This window comes from Nicotiana sylvestris, chromosome 5, assembly GCF_000393655.2.
Source record: "Nicotiana sylvestris chromosome 5, ASM39365v2, whole genome shotgun sequence".
Taxonomy (NCBI): Eukaryota; Viridiplantae; Streptophyta; class Magnoliopsida; order Solanales; family Solanaceae; genus Nicotiana; species Nicotiana sylvestris.
The window spans coordinates 55,517,879-55,545,788 of NC_091061.1; the positions used below are offsets into that span (position 1 = coordinate 55,517,879).

Below are 27,910 nucleotides of genomic sequence, written 5' to 3' on the forward strand. Positions count from 1 at the left end.
AAGTCGAGAGCCTTTGAGAATTGGGGACCGCACAAGAATTATGCGGCCGTAGAAGAATGCCTTGTGGCCGCAGTCCTAAATATGTGGACCGCAGAAGAGTTGCCTCGCGGCTGCAGTTCAAAATTGTGCGGTTGTAGAGTTCCAGTTCCTGTTAGATGAAGAAGTATGTGGACCGCACATAAAATTGTGTGGCTGTAAAACCTCCCGAGGGGCATTTTTGTCCAAAATTTCTAGCTTTGTATAAATAGACATGTTTAACGAAATTAGGTCAATTTTTGAATATCTGAAGTACTGTAGCCGTTTTTCTTTACTTCTTTAGGAAACTTTAGCTTATTTTGGTGTTTTAACATTCGATTTCTCTATTTTAATCTTCCAATATGAGTTTTATTATCTTTTCTTCTTTGTATTCTTCAATACCCATTATGAGTAGCTAGATTTTTACTAGGTTGTGACCCAACACTAGTGTGTAACCTTATGGGTGATTAATTTCATGCTTGTTTATGATTGTGTGTTTGTTATTTAGCTTAGTTCATGATTCAATTGTAGAATTGATGGTTGCAAACATTGATTCATGCCTAGTTGACTTAGTCTCTTCTTGAGAAAGAGGGACCTAGTCTAGGTTAACTAATCTAACAAGGAATTGGGTCAATTAAGAGATTGATTAACCCAATTAAAGGGTTCACCCTAGAGATAGTAACAACCTGACTTGAGCTCTTATCAATCATTTTGGTAGATTCCCATTTGGTCTTGAAAAAGGCCAAATTGGGTAAAACCACTCTCTGACCGATAGGTATTGAGTGGGCAACGTAGTGTTGTGAGCTATAATATACCCCAATCAACAAAACATGCATTAAATGCTTTATCCCATTAGGCAAACACCTAGGTAATGGCTACAGCCCCAGGCCTTTTTATATATTCTGAAAATCCTCAAAAACAATTATATCTAGTCTTCTGTCTTTAAATTTGCAATCATTAGCTTAATTTTAGATATAGAAACAGAAACCTCATTGTGGAAGTGCAATCTATATACTTTACTTGCTCATTCCGAATATATACTCTTAACTCCCATCTTAGCTCCCTGAGGATTCGATCCCGACTCTTTATTGGGTTTCATTATTGCAAACGACTGTGCCATACCTCTTTAGAGGCGTGCATTTAGACGTGATCAATTTTTGACGCCGTTGACGGGGAGTTAAAAACATTGTTAGCTATATATTTGGGTTTGTGTGTGGATTATATTTTTTTTCCTTCCATGTTACTAATTTGTGTGAATCAATTATAGGTACAATTATGGCGGCGAACAACAATGAACTCGGAAACATGCCTTTGGGGGATGCATACATTAAGGACGACCAAGTTAAAGAGGTTCCTCTTGAACCTCAAGCCAATAGAAGAGGCCGGGTGCTTCATGACAATGTCCTAGTTCCACCCCACCTCTACCACGAGCAGCTCCACACAGGGTATTTCTCAATGAAGGGTATGCAAGTGCAATAGTCCCTCCCCGTATTAGGGCGAACAACTTTCAAATCACCAATGTGATGCTCACTTTGCTAGAGCAACGAGGTTTCTTCACTGAGGCTCTGAGTCAAAATGCATACAAACACTTGTTAGGGGAGTAAACAAACAAATGTCTCTGAGGTGCTTTGAGGCTGAAACTTTTTCCCTTCTCTCTATGGGGGAAAACCTTAGATTGGTTGGAACAATTGCCGAACAATTCCCTTCGTACTTGGGATGAGTTCGCGAAGAAATTTATTGCTAAGTTCTTCTCTCCCGAGCATATGGCTACACTCAGAGATGAGATATTAGCATTCAAGAAAGAGTCTAATGAACCGCTACACGAGATATGGGAGCGGTATAGAACAATGGTCAAAGAATGTCCCAACAATGATATGACGGCAAATATGATTCAATAAACTTTCTATCATGGGATTAACACCACCAACCAATGTGTGGTGAATCAACTAGTTGGTGGAAATTTCATTACTACGTTGTATGCGGAGGTTTGTGAGATTTTGGATGAAATGGCAGAAACTTCATCGGCATGGCAGTCCCGGGCTAATGTTCCACAAGGTGATCCAAACATGATTCACCTCCATAAAGAGTTGCATGACCAAGGGCAAGCCATTACCGAATGGACTACTACCATGAACCAACTAGCAAAGGCGCAACTTCATGGAAGTGCAAAATACTAAGCAAGTCAATGTCATGGAAGGGGTGAACATGATGGTAAACAAGAGAAGAACAAAGGGTCCACAAGTGCAAAATCGAGTGGAGAATTATGTGCAAAAGGATAGTGGGTTTGATTAAGATGACTCTTATAATGAAAAAGAAGAGGAGGTGCAATATGTGAACAACTTTCAAGAGCAAAGAAATAACTTCCAAGACCCGAATCAACAATAATGGCGACTTCAAAACAATCAAAGTAATTAGAACTCAAGCAATTAAGGTAATTGGAGTGGTGGCAATAACCAAAGTAATTGGAGTGGTGGCTACAATCAAGGGAATTGGTATAACAACAACAATCAAGGAAATTGGAGTGGCAATAATCAAGGAAATTGGGGGTAAGGGGGTAACAACCAAGGCAGATGGAATAATAATCAAGGCAACAAGGGGTCTGGTTTCTAAAGGCCCCCGATGTATCAGCAACCAAGCAATCCACCTCCCTATCCTTCCCATGGTCCAAGTTCTTCCGACAATGAAATGGGGTGTATTGAGAATATGCTCAAGCAAATGATGGAGAAGAATGCTGATTTGGATGCCCAACTTGCCTCACACAATACATCAATCCGCAACTTAGAAGTTCAAATGGGGAAAATCTCTCAAGCTCTAAGTACTCCTCCTAAGGGGGCACTACCAAGTGACACAGTGGTGAACCCAAAGGGTGGAAACAACACGGGGCATACCACGGCTGTTACTACAAGAAGTGGAAAAGGTGGGGATGCACCTACCTCAAGCCAAAGGCAACTTGTGGATGAAGAGCAAGTGGTGCAAGAAGAAGAGATCCGGAATAGTGTTGAGCAATCTAATGATGAGGTTTAGATTGATGTTGATGATAGTGTGGAAGGGACTCAAGAGGAGGTGAACCCGTCTAGGGATCACATTATTGACATACCAGAACCAGTAATGCAAAGGGCTAAGGTACCATTGCCTAATACTCCATCTCCATACCCTTAAAGACTTGCAAAGCAAAATGGTGAAAATCAATTAAAGAAGTTTATCCAAATGATGAAGAGGCTCTCAATCAATGTTCCATTAGTTGAAGCCTTGTAGCAAATGCCCGATTATGCAAAGTTCATGAAGGATCTTGTGACAAAGAAGTAGTCTATGAATTTTGAAACTATCAAAGTCACTTATTAAGTGAGTGAAATTGTGCATTAAATGGTTCCTAAGTTGGAGGATCCCAGTGCTTTCACGATTTATTGTACAATTGGAAGAGTCGAGTTTGCTAAAGCTCTTTGTGATCTTGAGGCAAATATCAATTTAATGTCCTATTCGGTTTTCAAGGCATTGAGAATTGGCTAACCAAGGCCCACCTCTATGGGATTGAAAATGGCAGATTGTACTATGAAGATACCTTTGGGAGTTATTGAGGATGTTTTGGTTCGTGTTGATAAATTTATTTTTTCGGCAGATTTTGTCATTCTAGATTGTGAGGTTGATTATGAGGTGCTGATTCTTCTTGGAAGACCTTTCCTTGCTACGGGGAAGGCTCTTTGTGTTGTTGAAGCCAGATAACTTACTTCCGGGTTGGTGATGAAAAAGAGGTTTTCCATGTGTGTAAGTCCATGAGGCAACCCAATAACAATGAGGTCTGCTCTTTTGTGGACTTGGTAACCAACGTGATTGTGGATGAAACAAGTGCTATGATAAATGTTAGTGATATGTTGGAGGCTGACTTGCTCAACTTTGATGATGAAGAGATGGATCACTTCGTGGAATGTGTGAACTCTTTGCAAGGCATGGGGTCGTACACCTATGAACCCCGAAAATTATCTTTGGATCTTGAAAATAGGACAACTCCTCCGATAAAGCCTTCAATTGAATAGCCTCCTACCTTGGAGTTGAAGCCATTGCCTCCACATCTTCAGTATGAATTTCTCTGTGCTTCTTCTACTTTACTGGTTATTCTTTCCTCTTGTTTGACTAACGTGCATGTAGACTCTACATTAGTGGTGCTACAAAATAGGAAGAAGGCTATTGGGTGGATATTGGCAGATATTTGAGGGATAAGCCCCGTATTTTGCATGCACAAGATTAACTTGGAGGAAGGTGCCAAATCATCTATTGAACATCAAAGGAGACTCAATGAGGCCATGCAAGAGGTTGTAAAAAAGGAGATCATTAAGTGGCTAGATGCCGGGGTTGTGTACCCTATTTTCGACAGTTCATGGACGTCTCTAGTTCAATGTGTCCCAAAGAAAGGGGGCATGACGGTGGTCACAAATGACAAGAATGAGTTGATTCCTACAAGAATGGTGACCGGTTGGAGAGTGCGTATGGACTATCGCAAGCTCAACAAAGTCACAAGGAAGGATCATTTTCCACTTCCCTTCCAAGATCAAATGCTTGATAGATTGGTCGGCCGAGCTTTCTATTGTTTTCTTGATGGGTATTTGGGAAACAACCAATTCTTATTGCTCTGGATGATCAAGAGAAAACAACCTTCACATGTCCCTATGGTACTTTTGCCTTCAAGTAGATGCCATTTGGTTTGTGCAATGCACCGGCGACTTTTCAAAAGTGTATGATGGCTATCTTCACGGACACGGTGGAGGATTACCTTGAAGTTTTCATGGATGACTTCTCGATGGTGGGGAATTCTTTTGATGATTGTCTCTCGAACTTGGATAAAGTGTTGGCAAGATGTGAAGAAACAAATGTGGTGCTAAATTTGGAAAAATGTCATTTCACAGTTGAGGAAGGCATTGTACTTGGCCACAAAGATCTCAGAGAATGGAATTAAAGTTGACAAGGCAAAGATTGAGGTGATTTCTAAACTTCCACCTCCAACTTCGGTAAAGGGCGTGCGGAGTTTCTTAGGTCACGCGGGGTTTTACCGGCGTTTCATCAAAGATTTTTCTAAGTTGTTGAACCCATTGTGCAAGCTTCTCGAGAAGGATGCTAAGTTTAACTTCAATGATGATTGCATGAGAGCTTTTGAATTGCTAAAGTTCAAGTTGACGACTACTCCCATCATCACCGCTCCAAATTGGAGTATCCGTTTTTAGCTCATATGCGATGCAAGTGACGTAGCGGTGGGGGCTGTTTTGGGGAAATGTATGAACAAGATTTTTCATCTTCTCTACTATGATAGTAAGACCATGAATAGTATCCAAGTCAACTATATTGTTACGGAGAAAGAGCTCCTTGCCATTGTGTTTGCCATTGAGAAGTTCCACCGTACTTGATGGGTGAAAAAGTGATTATCCATACAGATCATGCGGTACTTCGTTATCTTATAACCAAGAAAGATTCCGAACCTCTATTGATAAGATAGGTGCTTTTATTGCAAGAGTTTGACATTGACATCCAAGATAGAAAAGGAAGTGAAAACCAAGTGGCGAACCACTTGTCTAGTTTGGAGGAGGAGGGGAGGCTGCATGATGGCCTTGAAATCAATAACTCCTTCCCGATGAGCAACTCATGGCAAATTTCCTTGTGTGTGCGAGTTCTCTTCAAACCAAAGAAAGAAGCTCAAACGGATTGTCAAGATTATTATTGGGATGAACCATACCTTTTTCGGATTTGTATGGATGGGGTGATTAGAAGATGTGTATCGGAAGAACAGAAAGGTGAAATTCTTGGGGCATGTCATTTTTCGCCTTATGTCGGTCATCATGGTGGAGCGAGAACGGTAACCAAAGTGCTTAGTTGTGATTTCTATTGGCCCACTCTTTACAAAGATGCAAGTGATCTAGTGAAAAGATGTGATGAATGTCAAAGGGCTGGTGAAATCTCAAAGAAAAATGAAATGCCCCTCACCACCATTTTGGAGATCGATATTTTCAATGTGTGGGGTATTGACTTCATGGGTCATTTTGTGAGTTCTTGTGGAAATACCTATATCTTGGTCGCAGTTGATTATGTGTTCAAATGGGTTGAGGTCGTTGCTCTACACAATAATGAGGCGAGAAGTGTCGTGGCATTCTTGAAGAAGAATATTTTCACAAGGTTTGGTACTCTGCGTGCTATCATAAGATATGGGTGGTCACATTTTTGCAACAAAGCTTTTGACACCTTACTTACCAAGTATGTTGTTACTCTTAAAGTCACGACTCCCTATTATCCACAAGAAAGCAGTCAAGTGGAAGTCTCCAATCGGGAGATAAAGAGTATCAAAACAGTGAATGCTAACCAGACGAATTGGTCCAAGAATCTTGATGATGCATTATGGGATTATCGGACGGCTTACAAAACACCTATCGGAATGTCTCCATACCAGTCGGTGTTCGGAATAGCTTGTCATCTTTCGGTGCAACTTGAGCACAAAGCCATGTGGGCTCTAAAGAAGCTGAATCTTGATTGGAATGTAACCGCTAACTAGAGGGTGGCACATTTGAATGAATTGGATGAGTTCTGGTACCATGCATATAAAAGTTCGTTCTTGTACAAAGAAAAGATGAAATATCTTCATGACAAGTACATTTGGAACAAAGAGTTCAAGGAGGGCGATCTTGTGTTGTTGTACAACTCACGGTTGAAGATGTTTCCCGGAAAGTTAAAGTCTAAATGGAGTGGCATGTTTGAAGTTGTGAGTGTGACACCCTTTTGTGCATTGGACTTGAAAAACAAAAACAATGAGGTATTCCGAGTCAATGGTCACCAGGTGAAGTACCATTTGGGAAAAGTTGGAGATGGACACATCGTAGCGGTCATTCATTTCACTTGATGGTATTCTGCGTCATGTCGTGACGTTAAATCAAGCGCTTCTTGGGAGACAACCCATGTTTCTTTTTCTTTTCTTTGTTTCTTTTGTAGTTAGGTGTTATTTTTGTGCTAACTTTATTGAAGTGTGTTGCAGGGGTGAGTGTGCCTTACAAGAATTGTAGACAGAAATTTGGTTAAGTGTGGGAAGAATTGCGGACCATAAGTGCATTGTGCGGACCGCACAATTATGGTTGTTGCACCAAAAGTGTTCTGCGGCTACACAAATAGAAGAGGAAAAATGACAATTCTCTGAAGTTGGTCTGTCAGAAAAATGATTGATCTGCGGCCGCAACACAAAACTGCAGTCCGCAACAGGGATCTGCAGTCGCACACAAATTTCTGCGGACCGCAGACAAAATGTTGGTTTAAGCTTAAAAGGTAGTAGAGTGCGGTCCACAATTGGAATTATGAGGCCGCACTCACTCCTTCTTCCCTTGAAAACTTTGATAAGTATAAATAGGAGGCTTAAGGTGATTGTTACACTTTTCCCTCTCTGAGCACATACACAACACTAAAATTGAAATCTCTTGGAATTATCTGCCCACATACTCACCAATTGTGATAACTCATTTCTTGCACTCCTTCATATCTGGTATGCTTTAATTACTTGTTAGAATTTTTCAATTTTAGCTTGAATTGTAGTTTTAAAGCATTTTTAGGCCATTTGTCAGTAGAACTCAATTGTACAACATGTGGGGGTAAACTTGTAGTGGGTCAACTAATACATGTTTTAGGGGGAATGGGTCAATACATTTTCATGCTTATACGTTGTTACCATGTTAAAATTTGTGCATAAATTGCAAGCCCAAGATATCTATTCGTAATTGTTTGAAATCTGCGGCCGCACAAGAAACTTGTGCAGTCCACAGAAGTTGAATCTAGGGTACTTCAGTAAGGAAGGGTTCTGCGGCCGCAAGAAAATTGTGCGGACCATGAAAATCCCATTGCGGTCATTGAACAACCCTTTTCCTGTTATTAGATAGTTGACAATTTGGTGAATCATATGTACGGTCGCAAGATAAATTCTGTGGACCACACAAAACAGATTGCGGTTACAAAATAACTAATTCTCTGTTATGAGAGAGTTGGCACATTTTGGATTCTGAGTTGCGGCCGCAATGAAAAATGTGCAGACCGCAATCCACGTCTGCGGCCGCAAGAAAGAAATATGCAGTTCGCTAGGCCCAATATGCAGCCGCCAGAATAAATGTGTGGATCGCAGATCCTTAACCTGCAAGCATGTTTCAACTGTGTCTTCACTGTCTTCTCTGGTGTATTCTTGTCTGTTTGAACTTGAATTGCAACTAACAACTGCCTTTGGTTGGTACAGAAAATGGTTCGATCTAGAGGCAGAGGCAACACTTCCAAAGGGAGCTATGAACCCTCCAGTGGTCGAGGCAAGAGTTCTTTACCCTTCAGATTACAAAAGATAATTACAAAGAAAGCTACAGCCAGCAAAGGGAGAGGTGCAGATCTATCTGAGTCGAGCTCTTATATCCCATCTAGGGAGGCATCAGATGGAAACTCAACCTTGGTTCAAGAGCAGTCGATTGTCCAATCAAGGCTGCCAGGGAGGTGCCAACTCAAGGATGAGTCGTCCTCATCTCATAGCACTTCCGAGGGTTCAAAAAGTTCAAGTAAGGCTTCAGAGACTTTCACTACACCTATCCCTAAGGCACCATATACATCAGTTTAGGACATCCCCGATGATGGCATAGGGTGAGATGCTACAGTGGCTGACCTTGAAAGATCAAAGAATAAAAAGGTATGAGAGGACCGGTTTGTTAGCTTAGCAGCCTTCTCCAACATCCATGAATGGTGGCTAGTGAGGTCGCTCACTCTTGAGCGACAGTTTTAGTTGAATGATCTGGAAAAGTATAACCCGGCAGTGTTGAGACAGTTCAAGGAACGCAAAAGGGTGGATGTGGTTTACCGAGAGCATGGTTGATGCTAAGGAGTACATTGTCCGAGGATTCTACGCCAATATGGCGCATATTAAGAAGGGGAAAAAGGTGATGAAAGTGGGAAACCTCAAAGTGCGATTTGATTAGCACACATTGAACCATTACTTGGGATTTGATGATGTAGAGCCCACAGAGTACTTAGAGAAGTGTGCACTTGGGGAGGCAGCTCGTCCTTGGTTAGTGGAGATTCTAGCAGCTCCTGGGCCACCACCACCATAGATCACAACAAGGGTTCCTATTCACAGGAACACTTTGAGCTTTGAAGCGAAGGGGTGGAAAACCTTCATCTGCAGCAGACTAGACCCGTGCGAAAATGAGACCTATCTTCCGATTCATCGGGGAGTGTGGTTTCTTCTATCATGGCCGAGTACCCAATCAATGTGGGTGTCATGATGTCGGCCAATATCTCTATGATCTCTAGGCAAGATAACTTGTCCTACCCGTATCCCAACACTATTACAGAGTATCTCACGGATGCGGGGGTAGAGCCGAGGGATTATAATACAAAGGTGAGACCGAAGAATCCTTTCTCATGGTACTCTCTGATGGATGCTAAGAACCCAAAGAAGAAGGTTTGGCCTCCTACTAATACAGGCGAGTCTGACAAGCCGGCTATGGTAGTTGCGGAGGCAGTTGATGGTTCATCCACTTCGACCGAGTCTTCCTCTAGTACCGCAACTATGCCTCTACCACCATCTTTAATTCCCATTACATTTCTTGCCACAGGTTCCACCTCGGCTTTGAAGCCGGTGCCCATGCCTACTGCTCCACCTCTTGCATTGCGAGTCTCCCAGATATTGGCGAGCCTCAACAAATAGATACAGACAGCCATTGCAAAGCTGTCCGACTTATCCAATATAGTTGCATCACAGTCTTCTATTCAGGCACCTCAAGTTTCCCCGAAAGTGGAAGATACATTAAAGAAGATCCTGGAGAACCAGACTACTATCATGAACATTTTGGTACAACATGGGTCAGTGATTGAGGAGATGGGAAAAGAAGTAAAGAAAATGAGAAAGTCCCAGGCTATCAAGAAGTTAATTGACAAGCTCCGGAGACAGGTGACCAAGATTTCAGCAGCCGGAGATCTCCCATTTGATATGCTAATTAATCCAGGTCTTACACCACCATTAAAACCATCAACACCATCAGCACCATCAGCTCCGTTGGCACCAACTAGCCAGTCTGAGGAGCTTGACCTAGCTGCCGACACTACCGAGGCAGTGCGTTAGATCTTCACCAACCTGACCACGCCAGAATTAAAGATGATGAGATCCAATTGGAGCCTAAGGGCGGTGACATTGCTGGGGACATAGAGATGTCCGAGGAGCCATAGGGAGTCTTCTTCACTCTTTCCTTTCCTTTATTCTTATTTTGTTAAGAATTGGGGATAGGAGTTTATTTGATCCTATTTGATAATCCTGAGACATTTGGCCTATACTTAACTTAATGCTATTTTCTTTTTATTTCTCATTATGCATATATTCTCTCTCTTCCCTCATTATGTATATATCTTCTCTTTCTCTCTCATTATGTATATATCTTCTCTTTCTCTCTCATTATGTATATTCATCTGCTTTCAATAGTTTTTACTTTATAGCTTCTTTATGTTTATTTCCTTATTAGTTATTGTTTGATTTAGTAGCTTCTTTTTATATTTCAGTAGATAATAAGCCTTTGGTTTTCTTAATGTCATAGTTCTTTCCAAAGGTAACTGTTGTGTGAATCGGGTGACTCGTCCAAACGATGGATGGTGTGATATCCTTCTTAAGTGAATGAGTCCGTTTTGTATTTAGGTGATAATAGTAGTAGTAATGAATAAAAAGAGCTGATTAAGTCAAACTCAAAGAGTCAAACATGCTTCATTTGGCACCAACATATTTAACTACGTGCTTATGGTTAGAGACATGGTTTCTAAAAGGAAATAGCTCTAGTTAGTGACTTTGTGACTCTTGTGTTGACTTTGATACCATCTAGTGGTCTAATTGGACCAATAGTGATCTTCAATCTTGAATGTGGTCGTTGTGGGCACTCGACTCTATCCTCTTTAACAATCTAGTTGTGTGAGGGGTGAGATGCTTTGTTGCTAGTCCAAGTACCCATGCGGAAGGTATAGAACTTGCCCCAAATATATTTTAAAGCGAAATTGTAAGTTTTGCTTGGCTTGAGAAGTGATTGTAGGCTTTTCTTGGCCCGTTTGAGTTTTCTATTGCCTACCAAAAACGTTATCCCTAGTCAAACCCTTTGAGCCTTTATCCTTTCTCATTTGAAAACCATGTTACAAGCCTTTACCTGTTCTATCGTGACCCACTCTTGGCACCCGATCTTTCCTTAACACTCGTGTAAAACAAATGGCTAAAAAAGTAAGTTTGGGCGAGAGACGAGGAAATTGAAAAAAGGTATCAAGTCATAAAAAGAGAAAAGCAATGATGAGAAGGAAAGGAAAAGAAAAGAAAATAACAAAAAGAGAAATGCAAAAAGTAAATAAATGGAAGAGCTGAAGGGATTCAAAGAAAGGAAATGATCCCAAACATGGAATAAATATGAATGTAATGATCAAGAAAGAGTGATGTTATGTCTCTATAGTTCCCAAGGAAAAGTAAGTGCCTCAAGGAATCGGCAATGTGTGAGCCAAGAATTGAAAGATGGAGTGCTTAAGGAAGGTGTGACCACTCACCCAGATTGTATCAATCCCTAATACAAAAGTCTTCATTATATCCCGAAAGGAGTCCTACTTGATTTTGTGCCGAGTGAGCTTACATTAGTGGTAATCTACATGAGTGGAAAACCTATGGTACTTGAAGCCGTACTTGTGACATTCTCTTGAGAAAGATGAGTGAACCTTTCATAAATCTTTGAATTGAGTGCCATATACTTAAATGAGCTTGGCAAATGGAAAGTAGAGGAGGAAGAGTTTGGAGTCCACCATGACCTACAAGATAGAGCGAGAGTCCTGGATGAGTAAAGTCAACTCTTGATGCTCGAATGTCACATTAGAGCTATATGTGCAAAAATGTTTAACTTGTTGCCTTGTCAATAATGCATGAGTGGTGTGGGTAATTGTTGGTCCCAACTGAGGTGTGAATGGCTCACTAGTAGCTAGTTGTAATGTCCCTTAACTGCTAGAGGTGAGAACTATTTTATTTGCTTGAGGACAAGCAAATACTTAAGTTTGAGGGAGTTGATAAATGGGGATTTTGACTACTTATTAGCGTCTTTTAGCTTTGTTATAGTCTAAAAGCATTAAATTGTGTTCTCGAAACTAATGAAATTATAAAAAATTGCAAGAATGATGGAAGTTGATCTCCTGAGATGAAATCCGACTAAAAAAGGAGCAGTCTGAGGCACAAGGCAATAAAGGGTGTAGGAGCACAACTGCGCAGTCCGCATAAATAATTCTGTAGCTGCAGAAGAAATTGCGGACCACAGATTTCTATCTGCGGCTGCAACCAAAGAGGGAAAACTTATCAGACATATGTGCAAATTGTGGACCGCACATGAATTGTTCGGCTGCAAAGCTGAGCTAGAAGTTAAAGATCAGAGAGTGTACAAAAAGACAAAGTCTAGAGCCTTTGTGAATTGCGGACTGCATAAGCCTATAGGTTGAGAATTGGGTCATGAAATATAGGAACATTGACGGGTAAGTATATTGAATTGGCGAAGATTCTCTAGAAGAGGAAGGTAGATATAGAATATGTCCAGAAGACTATGTGGGTAGAATCGAGGGCAAGGGATGCAGACGGGTATAAGCTGTGGTACTCTGGATTCTTGAAGGGTAAGAATGGAGTGGGTATTTTGGTAGCTAGGGATCTTAAAGAGTCTGTGGTAGAGGTTAGACGGGTGAATGATAGATAAATGACTATTAAGTTGGTGGTTGTAAAGTGTACCCTAAATATCATTAACACTTACACGCCACAAGTGGGCTTGGAGGATGAGGTCAAGAGGCGCTTCTGGGAAGGTTTGGATGAGGTTGTGCGTAATATTCTTGCATGCCTAGAGGTTATTTATAGGAGGGGATTTCAACGAACATATTGGGTCAACTGCAGGTAGCTATACCGAGGTGCATGGCGGCTTCAGTTTTGGGGATAGGAATGGAAGAGGTACTTCGCTGTTGGATTTTGCTAAGGCATTTGAGCTGGTGATTACGAACTCTAGTTTTCCGAAGAGGGAAGAGGCAAATTTGGTTACCTTCCAAAGCACGATGGTGAAGACTCAGATTGACTATCTCCTTTTCAGGAGATGTGACAGAGGGCTTTGTGAGGATTGCAAGGTTATCACAGGTGAGACCCTCATACGCAGAATAAGCTCTTGGTGATGGACGTCAGTATAATGATAAGAAGGAAGAAGAGATCTGTACGAGGATGACCGAGGATCAGGTGGGGAACCTTGACTAATAATGAAGCTCAGGAGTTTGAAGGGAGGTTATCGGCTATGAGAGCCTGGAGGAATAGTGGGGACGCATGCATTATGTGGTCGACGACCGAGAAAGTATAAGGGAGGAGGTGAGAGAGGTGTTAGGGGTCTCGACGGACTACTCTAGTGGGAACAAAGGCGACAGGTGGTGGAATGAAGTGGTTCAAGGTAAAGTGAAAGTGAAGAAGGCAACGTACCTAAAGTTAGTAGGGTGCGCATGTGAAGAGGAGAGGACGACGAACTGTGAGAGGCATAAGGTGGCTAGGAAGGAGGCAAAGCTGGCGGTCATAGAGGCTAAGACTGCGGATTTTGCTCATCTGTATGAGGAACTAGGGGACAAAGGCAGGGAGAAGAAGTTATTCCGACTAACCAAGGTGAGAGAGAGGAAGGCTCGGGATCTAGACTAAGTGAGGTGCATCAAAGACGAGGAAGGTAGAGTATTGATAGGGGGACTAGATTAAGCGGAGATGGCATACTTACTTTCATAAACTCCCGAGTGAAGAAGGGGATTGGGATGTTGTGCTAGGTGAATTGGGAAATTCCGAGAGTCATCGTGACTTTAGGTATTGTAGGCTCATTAAGGTTGAAGAGGTCGTGGGGGCTATGCGTAAGATGAGTAGCGACAGAGTTACCAGGATAAACGAAATTCTGGTAAACTTTTGGAGGTGTGTAGGTAAGGCAGGTTTGGAGTGGCTAACTAGGCTATTTAATGTTATTTTCAAGATGAAGAGAATGTCGGAGGAGTGGAGGTGGAGTATGGTGGTTCTGTTGTATAAGAACAAAGATGATATCCAGATTTATAACAACTATAGGGACATCAAATTACTGAGTCATACCATAAAAGTTTGGGAGAGGGTGGTAGAAGTGAGGGTGAGGAGGATGGTGCCTATATTCGACAACCAGCTCGTGTTCATGCCAAGGTGTTCTACTGCGAAAACTATCCATCTTATTTGGAGGTTGGTGGAACAATACATGGATAGGAAGAAAGACCTGCACATGGTGTTTATTGATCTTGAGAAAGCCTATGACAAGGTTCCTAGAGAGGTCCTATCGAGATGCCTGGAGGCAAAAGGTAAGTCAGTTTCTTACATTAGGGTTATTAAAGACATGTATGATGGAGCTAAGACTCGTATTAGGACAGTGGGAGGCGACTCAGAACATTTTTTGGTTGTTATGTGGTTACACCAAGGATCTGCGCTCAGACCATTCTTATTTGCCCTAGTGATGGATGCACTGACATACCATATTCAAGGGGAGGTGCCATAGTGTATGTTATTCGATGACGACATAGTTTTGATTGATGAGATGCGAGGCAGCGTCAACAAGAAGATGGAGGTTTGAAGACATGACCTTGAGTTTAAGAGTTTCAAGTTGAGCAGGACTAAGACGGAATACCTGGAGTGCAAGTTCAACACCGAGCCGACAGTGGCGGGATTGGACGTGAGGCTTGAATCACAGCTTATCCCCAAAAGGGGCAGTTTCAAGTATTTTGGGTCGTTTATGGGATGGGGAGATCGACAATGATATCACACACAGTATAAGGGTGGGGTGGATGAAGTAGAGGTTAGCGTCTGAAGTCTTGTGTGACAAGAAAGTGCCACCGATACTCAAAAGTAAGTTTTATAGAGCGGTGGTTAGACCGTCCATGTTGTATGGGGCTGAGTGTTGGCCAGTTAAGAACTCACATATCCAGAAGATGAAAATAGCAAAAATGAGGATGTTGAGGTGTATGTGTGGGCACACTAAGATGGACAAGATTAAGAATGAGGATATTCGGGAGAAGGTGGGCGTGGCCCCCATGGATGACAAGCTGCGGGAAGCGAGCTCAGATGGTTCGGGCACGTTCAGAGGATAAGCCTAGATGCCCTGGTCAAGAGGTGTGAGCGGCTGACTTTGGTTGGTACGAGGAGAGATAGAGGGCGACCTAAGAAATATTGGGGAGAGGTGATCAGGCAGGACATGACGTGGCTTCAGATTACCGAGGACATGACACTAGATAGGAAGTTGTGGAGGTCGAGCATTAAGGTTGTAGGTTAGGAGGTGTTGTGCATATTTCTATGTCGCACCAGAGTGAAGCTAGTCTAATAGGATTTTTTCTTAGACTGCTAGTGGTTAATGTTATGTTCACACTATTCTTTTGTTTCTCATAGTGTCGGGCCTTATCTACTAGTTATTGTTTTGCTTTTCATCTATTTTCTGTTCTTGTGGTGCTGTTATTTTTTCTATGGTTTCTGTTGATGGTACTGATATATTGCCTCTTTTCGTCTTCTTGAGCCGAGAGTCTATCAGAAATAGCCTATCTACCCCCTCAGGGTAGGGGTAAGGTCATATACCCTCCCCAGACTCCACTAGTGGAATGTCACAGGGTTGTTATTGTTGTTGTTGTTGTATATGAATCTTTATGTGGTAATTAATAATGAAGAGATTGTTATGCAAGAATAACTTATTCTTATCTTGCATAAAATATTTTCACATAACTTAATAAAGTATTAATTATTTAATTAAATACCGCTAGTCAAATACTACAAGAAATATTTTCTTTGTACGCCATACCATATGTTGTATAAGGTATATGAAAGAAAAAAAGAAAAAAAGAACAAAAACGTCGCATAGGTTACACAGTAGTTAATTTTTCTTATACCTCTAGACAAACTTAATATTATCTGAAAGAATTTTATACTTATCTATTGTTTCAATCCTTCTAATCAAATCACCCCTAAAAATGGTCCAACGACTTAATGACCCCTAAAGATAATAACCACCAATATGGGTTGATTAAATTAAGCATGAAATGCGTGACACATTTTCGTTTGGCCAATTGGCCTACTTGACCTAACCAGTTGCCATCAAGTGGTAGCAATATCCCTTTTGTGACAATCACAATGACGTGACAATTAAGACAATTGGCAAGCAGTTGAGCGCTAAACAACCAAGAATATTACTAATTAATTAACAATAATATCTCAAACACATATGTTTAACGAATGTCATCAAAGGAATATAGAATCAAATTCCAAAATACAGATCGCACCATCTTTTACATCAAGAAATTTGGACAAGCTAACAAAGGATATTTATAAACATAACGTTACAACGAATAAAAATAAATCCACACAGGGGGAATTAATCTGGCGTCACTCGTTAGAAACAAGCATCCAACACACAGCAGCAACACAAGGCAGCACAACTGCAACAAACGCGCAAAAAAAGTTAGCACCACATTACAATCAGCATTGAGTGGAAGAAGGAGCGAAAGAGACTTTTGAGAAATAAGCTTTCCCCTGGCCTTTAATAGTTGAATATGACAAAATATTAAAAATTCTGCTTGAAAAGTATTTCTAAGTGCTTTTCAAAAAGTAACTTGTGTTTTGAATAATTAATTTAAAAAATATTTTTGGGCAACAATTAAAGTTTGATCAAACCGTAAAAGTCTTTCAAAAAGTGCTTTTGGGAAAAAAAATTCTTTTTTTGCTTCTCAAAAATTACTTCTGTTTCTACTCAAGAATGTTCTTTTTTCCTTCTAAAAGCTTGACTAAAGACCTTAATTTAAATAAAAAAAATTACTTTTGACCAAAAAATAGTTTTGGCAAAAAAAAAAAAATTTGACCAAACAAACTATTAAAGCTCTATTACTTTAATTGCCTGTGAAAATCAACTTGGTGCATAGTAGAAAGATCTTTTGATTCAAGAAAGGTTTGCTGACATGAAAATAGAATATGAATCATGCATTTCTTATCTTCTTTCTTTGTCCTCATGATAGTGAAAAATATGAGCAATTTTGAGAAAAAATGATCTATGAGTAATTGCAATTTGAATAGAAGAAAATCATTGTATAAAAATATTTTGTGTTTAATTTACTAACCATTTGTATTTTATTTAACAATCTTCTGTGAAAACCGCACATAACTAAACGAACTTTAGTAATGGCCAGTAAAAAATTAATCTCCCCGACAATTCAAAAACTTTTGTATTACATAACCCAATTATTCTCATATGGAAAAATTTAAGCACATGCGAAAGATGATTAAATTCTGACTTCTCTACAAGGGTTTCTTCATTCAATTTATTCAACGTTAAGGTATCCTTAATTATTTATGAGTATTTGAAACCAAACAAATTTCATAAATGGGAAAAAGAAAAATAAAATTAGGGAGAATACTAACCAGCCTTTCCAGAAGCCATCACCTCTGGATTGAGTAGTGACTGGAACAGAGGAATCACCTTCAACATCTCTGGTTGGATAACCAGCCGGTGGTGGTGGAGCCACTAAAGCACCTCCCTGTGGTTGCTGCTGTTGAGTGTATGCGGTTGCTGCAAATATCCAAAAAGAAAATATATTATAATCTTCACCAAACAAACATAATTAAGTTACCAGCCATAACAACAAAAAATATATTATAGGGGAAAATTAAGCGCACCTTGAGCCTGGTTTTGGTTGTAGCTATTCATGTTGAAAAGATGAAGATAAGAACAAGCTAAAGATCAATGAAGATATGATATTATATTCTTCTTGGGTAAGATGTTAACTGTTATATAGCTAGTAAGTTTTTACTTGATATTATGTGTCTGTGTTCTGTGTGTATATATAGTTGTTGGGGTTGGGGAGTTTTTTTCCCGGGGGTTGGTGACGTGGGGAAGGAACTAGCTAGGAAGAACAGGAGGAAGTATACAAGTGGAGTTGTTGAAGAGAATAAAGAAAGGACACGTAAGGTGTGGCTCATTTTTTAATATTTTAAAAGGCATTGCTCATGTGGTAAGGCTTTATAAAAGCTACATTTATATTTGTGGTCTATTTATTTAAGAAGTTGTTTACTTAATTATTACCTAATTTATGGAGTATATGAAATATAGAAAAAGAAGTCTTTTCAGTTAGAAAATTAATCCTCTCTTTATAATCCTTAAATAAACTGTTTTATTCAACCATAAACTACACGTAGAAGAGAATTAAGAGAGAGATATCAGTTTTTACAATATCTGATAAACTGACCGATTTTCCTTTTAGATATGTCAGGTGTTCAACTCCAGAAAATCGTAGATCAATGTTCTTTTTCTTAGGGTGGTCTTTTATGAAAAATAATGTATTACGTTTGATTTATGTGATGATGTTTAATTGTACACTAGACTTATGTATACGGTGAAATCGTAGGGTCCAATTTCTCGTCATTAAGACACTTCGGAAGATACCTCGAAGGCTCGAGGCCGCGGCCGAGTATCCTCCCTCGAGGGTCGTCGACACCCGGCCTTGGGGCAGTGATGATTACGGCAATGGTAGAAATGGGAAGTTTCCAAGGTACACGGCAAGGACTGACAGAGCCTAGTGAGCTACTCTAAACCCGAATTAGGATGTCATCTAGTTGTTCCATCTCCGCTTCTTTGTCATTAATGTATTTTGTACTGTGTTGGGATTCCCCTCCTATATAAAGGAGATCCTTGTCATTTTGAAATCTCTGTTGCTTCAGCTGCTCTACGCGAAATATACAAGAACATTCTCTTTGCTCTCTTACATACTCTCTTGATATTATTGCTTTCATTCATTATCTTCATATTTGTTCATCATTCACTGCTTATCATTGTCCATAAAGAGCCTCCGTTAATTTTATTATAACTGTTAGCCACACTTCGACCCCCTTCGATAGCTCTCAACCGAGCTCCGAAATCGACCTCGAGGCCCCCGAATCGACAAGCTCAAGGCCCCGCTCGTTAGCCTATCGGTTTGATTATCACCCTATCCGTAACTCTCATTTCGTTTCTAAAGCTTACATACATAGCATCAACTGCTTAACAACTAGCATAAAAATAGATCACGTATTTTTAGAGTCCCATAATCAAATTTAATTGTTATTACCATTTTCACGGTAAGCAGTTTGGCGCCCACCGTGGGGCTAAAAATAATAGTGGTTATTTTCTTGCTGGTTTAGCTACAAAATGCAAGTTATCTTTCACGCTTTTTCTTGTCCAAGATCTTCGATTTCACGTCAAAATGTCTAACTCACTAAATAGAGGTGAAAACAACAATCTTGAGGACTACGGAGAAAACGGTGTGGGTGTTCCAGGTGTTGGTATGCCACCGCAAAACCCTGGGAATGCGCCAGAACCAATCCCCGTGGACGCGGTCTCATGCGACGCCCAACGCATCGACATAAGCTCCCACACTGACAGGAGCGTGCGCCAAGGGGATCAACAAGAAGCTCAGAAAACCCCCGAACAGGGAAGAACGAACGGTTAGCCTTCATGTTATTTTTGAAATGTTGCAGGCACAACAGCTAGCTATCGCTCAGCTGCAAAGTCACCAGAAAACTCCTAGCGCGGTAGCACCGGGGACAGCTCTCCCAGCTGAACAGGTACCGGAGAGATCGAGCAATAACGGGTCGATGACCAATCCCATCATCGTAAAAATGCTGGAGGACCTCACAAGATGGATCGAATCGGGCGAGAAAATGATAGAAGCCAATGACAAGAAGGTTGAGACCTACAACTCCAGGGTCGACCAAATTCCGGGCTCACCCCCGGTCCTGAAAGGCGTGGATTCGAAAAAGTTCATACAAAGGTCGTTCCGAGAGGAAGCAGCTCCGAAACCCATTCCAAAGAAGTTTAGAATGCCAAAAATCCAAAAATACAATGGGACCTCAGACCCTAATGAGCACGTTACTGCTTACACTTGCACAGTGCAGGGCAACGACATAAAGGACGACGAGATCGAGTCCGTGTTACTAAAGAAGTTCGGGAAAACACTCTCGAAGGGGGCCATGATGTGGTATCACAACCTAGTTCCTAACTCCATAGACTCATTTGCCATGTTGGCAGACTCCTTCATAAAGGCACATGCCGGTGCCATCAAAGTAGCAACAAGGAAATCTAACATGTTCAAGATCAAGCAGAGTAGAACGAAATGCTGCGAGATTTCGTATCTCGCTTCCAAACGGAACGAATGGAACTACCACCGGTCTCCAATGACCGGGCAGTGCAGGCCTTCACTCAAGGACTGAATGAACGAAGCTCGATGACTTCAAAGCAGCTGAAATAGAATTTGGTCGAGTATCCTACTGTGACCTGGTCGGATGTCCACAACCAATATCAGTCGAAGATCAGGATTGAAAACGACCAGATAGGAGCCCCCTCGGGCTCAGTATACCCGATAAGGTTTTCGGCAAAGGATCCAAAGCCAAACAAAGAAATATATCAGCCATACACGGAAGACAGAAGGAACGCCCCAAGGCGTAACCTGCCACGCAATGATCAAAGGATAGACCGAGGACAGAATCCTCGAGGACTCATCAACAGAGCCGGGTTCGATAGGAGCGCGGGACCAACAGAGGCACCTCACTTATCGGAATAGAACTTCAATGTTGATGTATCAAACATCGTGTTCGCCATCAGTAAAATCATAGATGCCAGATGGCCTAGGCCTGTACAATCGGATCCTTCGTAAAGGAACCATAACTTAGTGTGTGAATTCCACAACACGCACGGACACAAGACCGATGATTGCCGGCAACTCCGGGAGGAAGTGGCCCAATTACTCGATAATGGTCACCTTCGAGAATTCCTTAGCTACCAAGCCAAAAATCAATTTCGAGAAAGAGAAACAACCAAAAAGAACAAAGCGGACGAGCCGCAACATGTCATCCACATGATCTTTTGAGGCAGCCGCCACTAGGATCCACCAAAGTCTCCATCAGCAGAGGGACTAAAAAATAAGCCAACGATAAGATAGCGACCACGAGACACGCCTTCGGCTATATCCAAATAAAGGACCATACCGCATCCTCCAAACGAATGCAAAGGTTCGAAAACGCCATCACCAATAAGGTATAACATCTCCCTTTTCATTTTATATTTAGCACTAACCCCTATGCAGGTGCCTGACCAAAGCAGTCAAAGCGCTAACCCAACCCGAAGACCTTAAGGTTTACCGGCAAGGTTTTTAATGAGGCAATATCCACATGCTACCTAAGGAAGACTCAACAAGAATTCAAGGTTTCTTTTGCAATAAACCTCGAACACTGGGGGGGCGTCCCCCCGGAAGGCCATCCGCTCGAAAAAGCCAAGAAACGCCAAATGGGGTCCCAAAAGGAAAATGATGTACCGGGCCAAACGGTCGAACGAATCGTGTCCGTATAGCCGGGGCCCCGATGGCAAAAATATGTACACTTGTACCAAATAATTGAAGAATATCTTTTATCAAAGCATCTCACACTCCAAAAGAAGCTCGACACCTTCGCAAAAACGACTTCTCCGCCGAAAACATCCCAAACATTCGGGGACTAGCGTCAACAATTCAACACCTAAACGACCTCTGGGTCAGGACTCCAAGCTCATAAGCCCTCAACGAGGCAACATGAAAGTCACGAAACGTCTCCAAGTTCGAAAGTGCCTCGAATACTCGGGGACTGGCGTCAAAATCTCAAAAAACGCACGACCTCAGGGTCAGGATCTCCGAAATTGTAAGCCATCAATGAGACAATACAAAGTTTACAAGTAACGACTTCCGAGCCAAGATACCCTTGATGACTCAGGGACTGTCGCCAATCGCCTTTCATTAAAAAACCTGAGGCCATAAGACCCAAGCGGGCAAACTCGGTATTGTAAGACCTACATAAGGCAATAACAATATCTGTAAGACCTCAAGCAAGGCATGAACAATACTTGTACCAAATATCCAAAACTGTAAGATCTTAAAGGCATGTAAAACTTGTAAGACCTTAAGGCATAAACTCGATCTCAAAGTTTCGGCTATAATCGAACTTGTAAGACCCCTAAAAAGGCATACCCACGATATAGATGCTGAAACTACTTCACTCGGGACTTAAAGGCTCCGTCCAAACACAAATGACTCCGGTCACAAGGCTGTACCAACCGAACTAATGCGACTCGGGGATGCCTGACCGTCGCTACAAAATCATAGGCCTTCAATTACTTTGAATCTACTTCAAAAAGAACCGGTTAAGTAGGCTACCCTCGATACAGGCAAAAAGAGCCTCGACCATATCAGCTCCTAAACATCAACTTCAAGATACTCAGCCTCCGAGCCAAACCTCCCGAGGTGCTCGGTCATCGCCATATAACGACTCCTGAGGCAATTCTCACGGCTCCGGCTTCGATCCGCCTCGCACCGCAGGTATACCAGCTCGCTTTCCTTTCTCGCACATAGAAGCTTAAGGGATTTCTCCCTATCCAAAGTTTTCTACAACCTAGCTTCATAGCGAAGCAACTCGGATTTAAGCTTGCCAAAGGCCTGCGAAAGAAAATTCAATAATAAAGGAAGAGTGTGAAACTGGAATAATTCTATGCCAGCTACCGAAGCTTACCATGAAGCCAAGATGTTGAGCCTCACCAAAGGCCGAGCAAATGTCCGATTGTTTAGTGTCCCCCGAAGCGCTTTTGGTATGAAAAGAAGAAGGCACCACGTGCTCCTCGCCCTTCAAAATACCCTTAGCAAAAATGGGTAATGCTCTTTCGATAACGGAGGCCTCTGAAACCAGATGATCGGTCAAATCGCCTCTTTTGAACCGTTGAGAAGGACTCGCCCCGCTGCGGTCCTCCTCGCACCCCGGAGATCCTTTTTATTTATCATCGACCCTCGACCCCGAGGTTGGCAGTCTCTCCTACTCCCCAGAGGGCATGGACTCATCTCGGAAAAATCTCTCATACCTGCGGCAGCTAAGTTAGTATGCTAAAAAGAAAAGTACCATCTTGGGGAAATAAGTCACCAAGCGCCAACCATGGTGCTTTGCCTCCCATCTCTCCTCGGACAGGTCTCGCCACCGGCGCTTATCATAGGTCATTACCTCGGCTACCAAAGATGATTCTGATGTATTCTGTACAGTAACACCTCCGTCATCAGAGTCTAACAATCTGATTCTCATATTGGCTAGCTGATGAAGCTCTTTAATCAACCCCCATCTACCTGCCTCAATATGTACTAAGCTTCCCATTGATTTACGGCTGAGAGCGTCTGCCACAACATTGGCTTTACCGGGATGATACAATATCTCGACGTCGTAGTCTTTCAATAATTCAAGCCACCTACGCTGCCTCAAATTCAACTCTTTCTGCTTGAAGATGTATTGTAAACTCTTGTGATCTGTGTAGATGTCAACATGGACGCCGTATAAGTAGTGCCGCCATATCTTCAAAGCATATATTACTGCAGCCAATTCCAAATCATGGGTTGGATAATTCTTTTCATGCTTCTTCAATTGTCTTGATGCATAAGCAATCACATTCCCATGCTGCATCAATACGCACCCCAAACCTATACCTGAGGCATCACAATATACCACATAACCTTCTGTTCCTTCAGGAAGAGTGAGCACTGGTGCAGATGTCAATCGATTCTTCAACTCCTGAAAACTACGTTCACAAGTGTCAGACCACTGGAATTTGGTAGCTTTTTGTGTTAACTTAGTCAATGGTGATGATATAGAGGAAAATCCTTCTACAAACCGCCTATAATATCCTGCTAGCCCTAGGAAGCTGCGGACTTCTGATGGTGTTGTAGGTCTCGGCCAATTCTTTACTGCATCGATCTTCTGAGTGTCGACACTAATACCCTCATCAGATATCACATGGCCAAGGAATGCTACTGAGTTCAGCCAGAATTCACATTTGGAGAGCTTAGCATATAACTTACGATCCTGAAGCGTCTGTAATACTATCCGCAAGTGGCCCGCATGTTCCACCTCCGAACGAGAATACACTAGAATGTCATCAATGAATACAATCACGAACACATCAAGATAGGGCCTGAATATAGTATTCATGAGATCCATAAAAGCTACTGGGGCATTTGTTAGCCCGAACGACATCACCAAGAACTCAAAGTGCCCATATCTTGTCCGGAAGGCCGTCTTTGGAATATCCTTCTCCCTAACCCTCACCTGATGATACCCTGAACGTAAATCAATCTTAGAGAAATACTTGGCACCCTGGAGTTGGTCAAACAGGTCATCAATTCTTGGAAGTGGATACTTGTTCTTTATAGTAGACTTATTCAACTGTCGATAGTCGATACACATCCGTAACGACCCGTCTTTCTTCCGCACGAATAGGACTGGTGCACCCCAAGGTGAAGTGCTAGGCCTAATAAAGCCCTTATCCAGCAAGTCCTTCAACTGCACCTTCAACTCTCGCAACTCTGCCGGGGCCATTCTGTATGGAGGAATAGAGATCGGTTGAGTGTCAGGTAACACATCAATGCTAAACTCAATCTCCCTTTCAGGAGGAAGGCCTGGGAGTTCATCTGGGAAAACATCTGGGAATTCGTTGACCACAGGGATTGATTGTAAAGTAGGCGGTTTCGCCTCCACATCCCTAACGCGAACGAGATGATAAATGTAACCTTTTGAGATCATTTTCCTTGCCTTAAGATAGGAAATAAACCTACCTTTCGGTGTAGCAATGTTCCCTTTCCATTCAATGACGGGTTCACCCGGAAATTGGAACCTAACCATCTTCGTACGACAGTCAACATTTGCATAGCATGAGGCCAACCAGTCCATTCCCATTATCACATCAAAATCAACCATTTCTAACTCAAATAAATTTGCCGAGGTTTGACGACTACAAATCATCACAGTGCAACCTCTATATACCCTTCTAGCAATCACAGAATCTCCTATCGGAGTAGATACCGCGAGGGGTTTACTTATCAATTCAGGTTCAATGCCAAACTTATTAGCCACAAAGGGTGTAACATATGATAATGTAGATCCCGGATCAATCAACGCATATACATCATAAGAAAACACAGATATAATACCTGTAACAACATCTGGAGACGACTCGAGATCCTGTCGACCTACTAGAGCATAGGTTCGATTTTGAGCACCACTCGAACTCGGCACTGCACCTCTACCCCTACCACGACCTGTCGACTGCTGAAAACCCCGTGCTGGAGGTCGAACTGATGAGGAAGAACCAGACACAGATCCAGTCGGCTGAGCCATACCATCACCTCCTCTATTAGGACAATCCCGCATCATATGGCCAGGCTGCCCGCACGAATAGCATGCATCAGAACCTCGACGACACAGTCCAAAGTGGGCCTTGCCGCACTGATCACAATGTGGTGTTGGGGGTCTCATCTGACTAGTATCCCTGTGATGTTGCGAGCCAGATGCCCGCGAACTCTGACCTGGACCAGAATAGGATCGATCATATCGAGGCCTCTGAAACTGTGGAGGAGCACTAGCTACAGGTGGCGCCGAACTCCTCGAAAACTGTGGCCTGATGCGGCCTCTGAAGTCATCAGAATACCCTGCAAATCTCGCCCTCTTATGCTGGCCTCTATCCTGCTCCCTAACTGCCCTCTGCTGGCGCTTACGATCCTCTAGGGTCTGGGCATAAGCTTGAATACGGGAAATATCCATGCCCTCCACCAAGGAGGCTGTCGTACACTCATTTATCAGATGTGGTCCCAACCCATTCACGAACATATGCACCCTATCACTCATCTCGGCCACCATATGGGGAGCATACCTTGCCAAAGAATCAAACTGCATACTGTACTCTCGTACACTCATATTACCTTGTCTAAGGTTCAAGAACTTATCAGCTCTAGCTCGTCGTATCTCAACTGGCAAGTAGTGACGAAGAAAGGCCTCAGAAAATTCCTTCCACACAGCTGGAGGAGGGTTCGGACCCCTGGATCTCTCCCAACTATCATACCAGAGAACCGCTAAATCCCGTAACCGATAAGAAGCCAACTCTACTGCCTCTGTATCACTAACATGCATAACCCGAAGTGTACGATGAACCTGGTCAATAAAAGTCTGTGGGTCCTCCTTGGGGTCTGATCCGGTAAACACTGGAGGGTCTAAATTAATAAAATCACAAACTCTTGTACTAACTGGTTTCTCAGCAGCACCTGTATTCTGCCTCTGAGCCTGAGCAGCTACCAAGCTAGTCAATAACTGCAAAGCACTCCGCATATCCTGGTCTGGAGTGTCAGACGGAGGAACTGGAGGCGCTGGGTGCCTTCTAATATCCTCTGGAGGAGATGGAGTAGATGAGGTATGAGAGGGCATCTCACTTTGAGCCTCACTTTGTCCTGCTCTGACTTGGGGCACCTGACTGGTACCCTCTCCCGCTGCTGTATCAAGCCGTCTACTAATCGTTTGCTTCCTAGTCGAAGGCATCACTGGAAAAAAAAGGTGAATATTAGAGACGAACACTTATGACTCAACTCTACGCACGATCTAGATTCAGGAAGAAGGTAACAACCCTAGATGTCATGTAGCCTCCTGATTATAAATGTGGCGCGCTACACATCCATAATCAAGACTCTACTAGACACGGCTCATAGACAACCCCTAGGACAGACTTGCTCTGATACCAAGTTTGTCACGACCCAAACTGAAGGGCCATGACTAGCACCCGACCACACTTGCCGAGCACCAACGTACATTTCATCTAACCTTCATTATTATCTTTTAAGGCTGACGAGATCAATATAAATGGTAGACCTAGATCATGGACAACCAGCAATAAAATATGATGGCATGAATATACATAGCAGGGGATGACCAGACAATCAAGAAACTACATATAAGGTATGAGCTACCACGCTACTATGAAAGACTATACAACAAAAACTAGCCGACAAGGCATACCAAACTATACATGAGCCGACACCTGTCTATGAGCCTCTAAAAGAACATAAGTGTTGCAACATAGCCGGAACAGGGCCCCGACATACCCATAATGTCTATAACAAAAATTGCATACCAAGACCAAGGCAAGTCCGGAGAAGGGATCTCGCCAATCACCGCTGAACTGGACAGTCTACTGTGGTGGGGGAGCTGCACCTGTCTGTCTATCAGGACCTGCAGCACGACATGCAGCGTCCACAAATAAAAGGACGTCAGTACGAATAAAGTACTGAGTATGTAAGGCAAGGAACCATAAATACGATCAGTAATGTAAGCAAGGATAAAGAATATACCACCTGTAACATCTTAGTACCTCTGAGGGCTACTTACATGAAATGCATGATACATATGTATAAATACATAAACCTTTAAAGCATTCGCCTCTGTGGGCATCATCATCATCATATCGTACCCGGCCATAATAGGCTCGGTAGAATCGTACCCGGCCACGTGGAGCTCGGTAAAACCCAACTGATCAGTGGTTGCACAATAGGTGCCGTACCCGGCCAACTATAGCGTGGCTCGGTAGAGTAAAATAGATACATATATATAATGCATGCTCGACTCATGGAATCACATTCTAAACCTTTCGGAGTGACGTAAGGTCGGTATCCTCTGTACACGTTATTAGGACTAAGTCTTCACTATGAACCTTATAAGATTCAGGAAGTATGAACAACATTGATAACATAAGAATAAGAGAAGCAACATTAACATCAATCGTTCCATAAGAGGGAAAACAATGTAAGTACTGCTAGCTTCTAAGAGTAGAGTATCTTGGAAGCTCGTTCATTACATTATGTACAATCGGAGTCGTGCAAAAGAAGGAAAGGGATAGCCTCACATACCTTGTATATACTTCCCCAATCTCAAGCTATGCAATTGTCAAAACTCCTTAGTCTACAATAAGAGAAACGATACTATCGTTATCATTTAAGCGTCATAACTATTATG

The 27,910-nt window shown here is 42.2% G+C and overlaps 2 protein-coding genes across 2 annotated transcripts; one reads left to right on the plus strand and one right to left on the minus strand.

Moving 5' to 3' along the window:
* The first annotated feature begins 12,746 nt into the window (after positions 1-12,746).
* LOC104233324 (uncharacterized) lies at positions 12,747-13,206 on the plus strand. The gene is made up of 2 exons (XM_009786711.2): positions 12,747-12,849; positions 12,938-13,206. The coding sequence occupies exons 1-2, from the start codon at positions 12,747-12,749 to the stop codon at positions 13,204-13,206; spliced, it is 372 nt and encodes a 123-aa protein (XP_009785013.2).
* Positions 13,207-16,218: 3,012 nt separating this feature from the next.
* LOC104233323 (protein CYSTEINE-RICH TRANSMEMBRANE MODULE 4-like) lies at positions 16,219-18,067 on the minus strand. The gene is made up of 3 exons (XM_009786709.2): positions 17,723-18,067; positions 17,468-17,615; positions 16,219-16,491 (listed from the first exon to the last, which is right to left on the minus strand). Exons 1-3 carry the CDS (start codon positions 17,751-17,753, stop codon positions 16,446-16,448), a joined length of 225 nt encoding a protein of 74 aa, XP_009785011.1. The 5' UTR covers positions 17,754-18,067; the 3' UTR covers positions 16,219-16,445.
* Between the last annotated feature and the right edge of the window lie 9,843 nt (positions 18,068-27,910).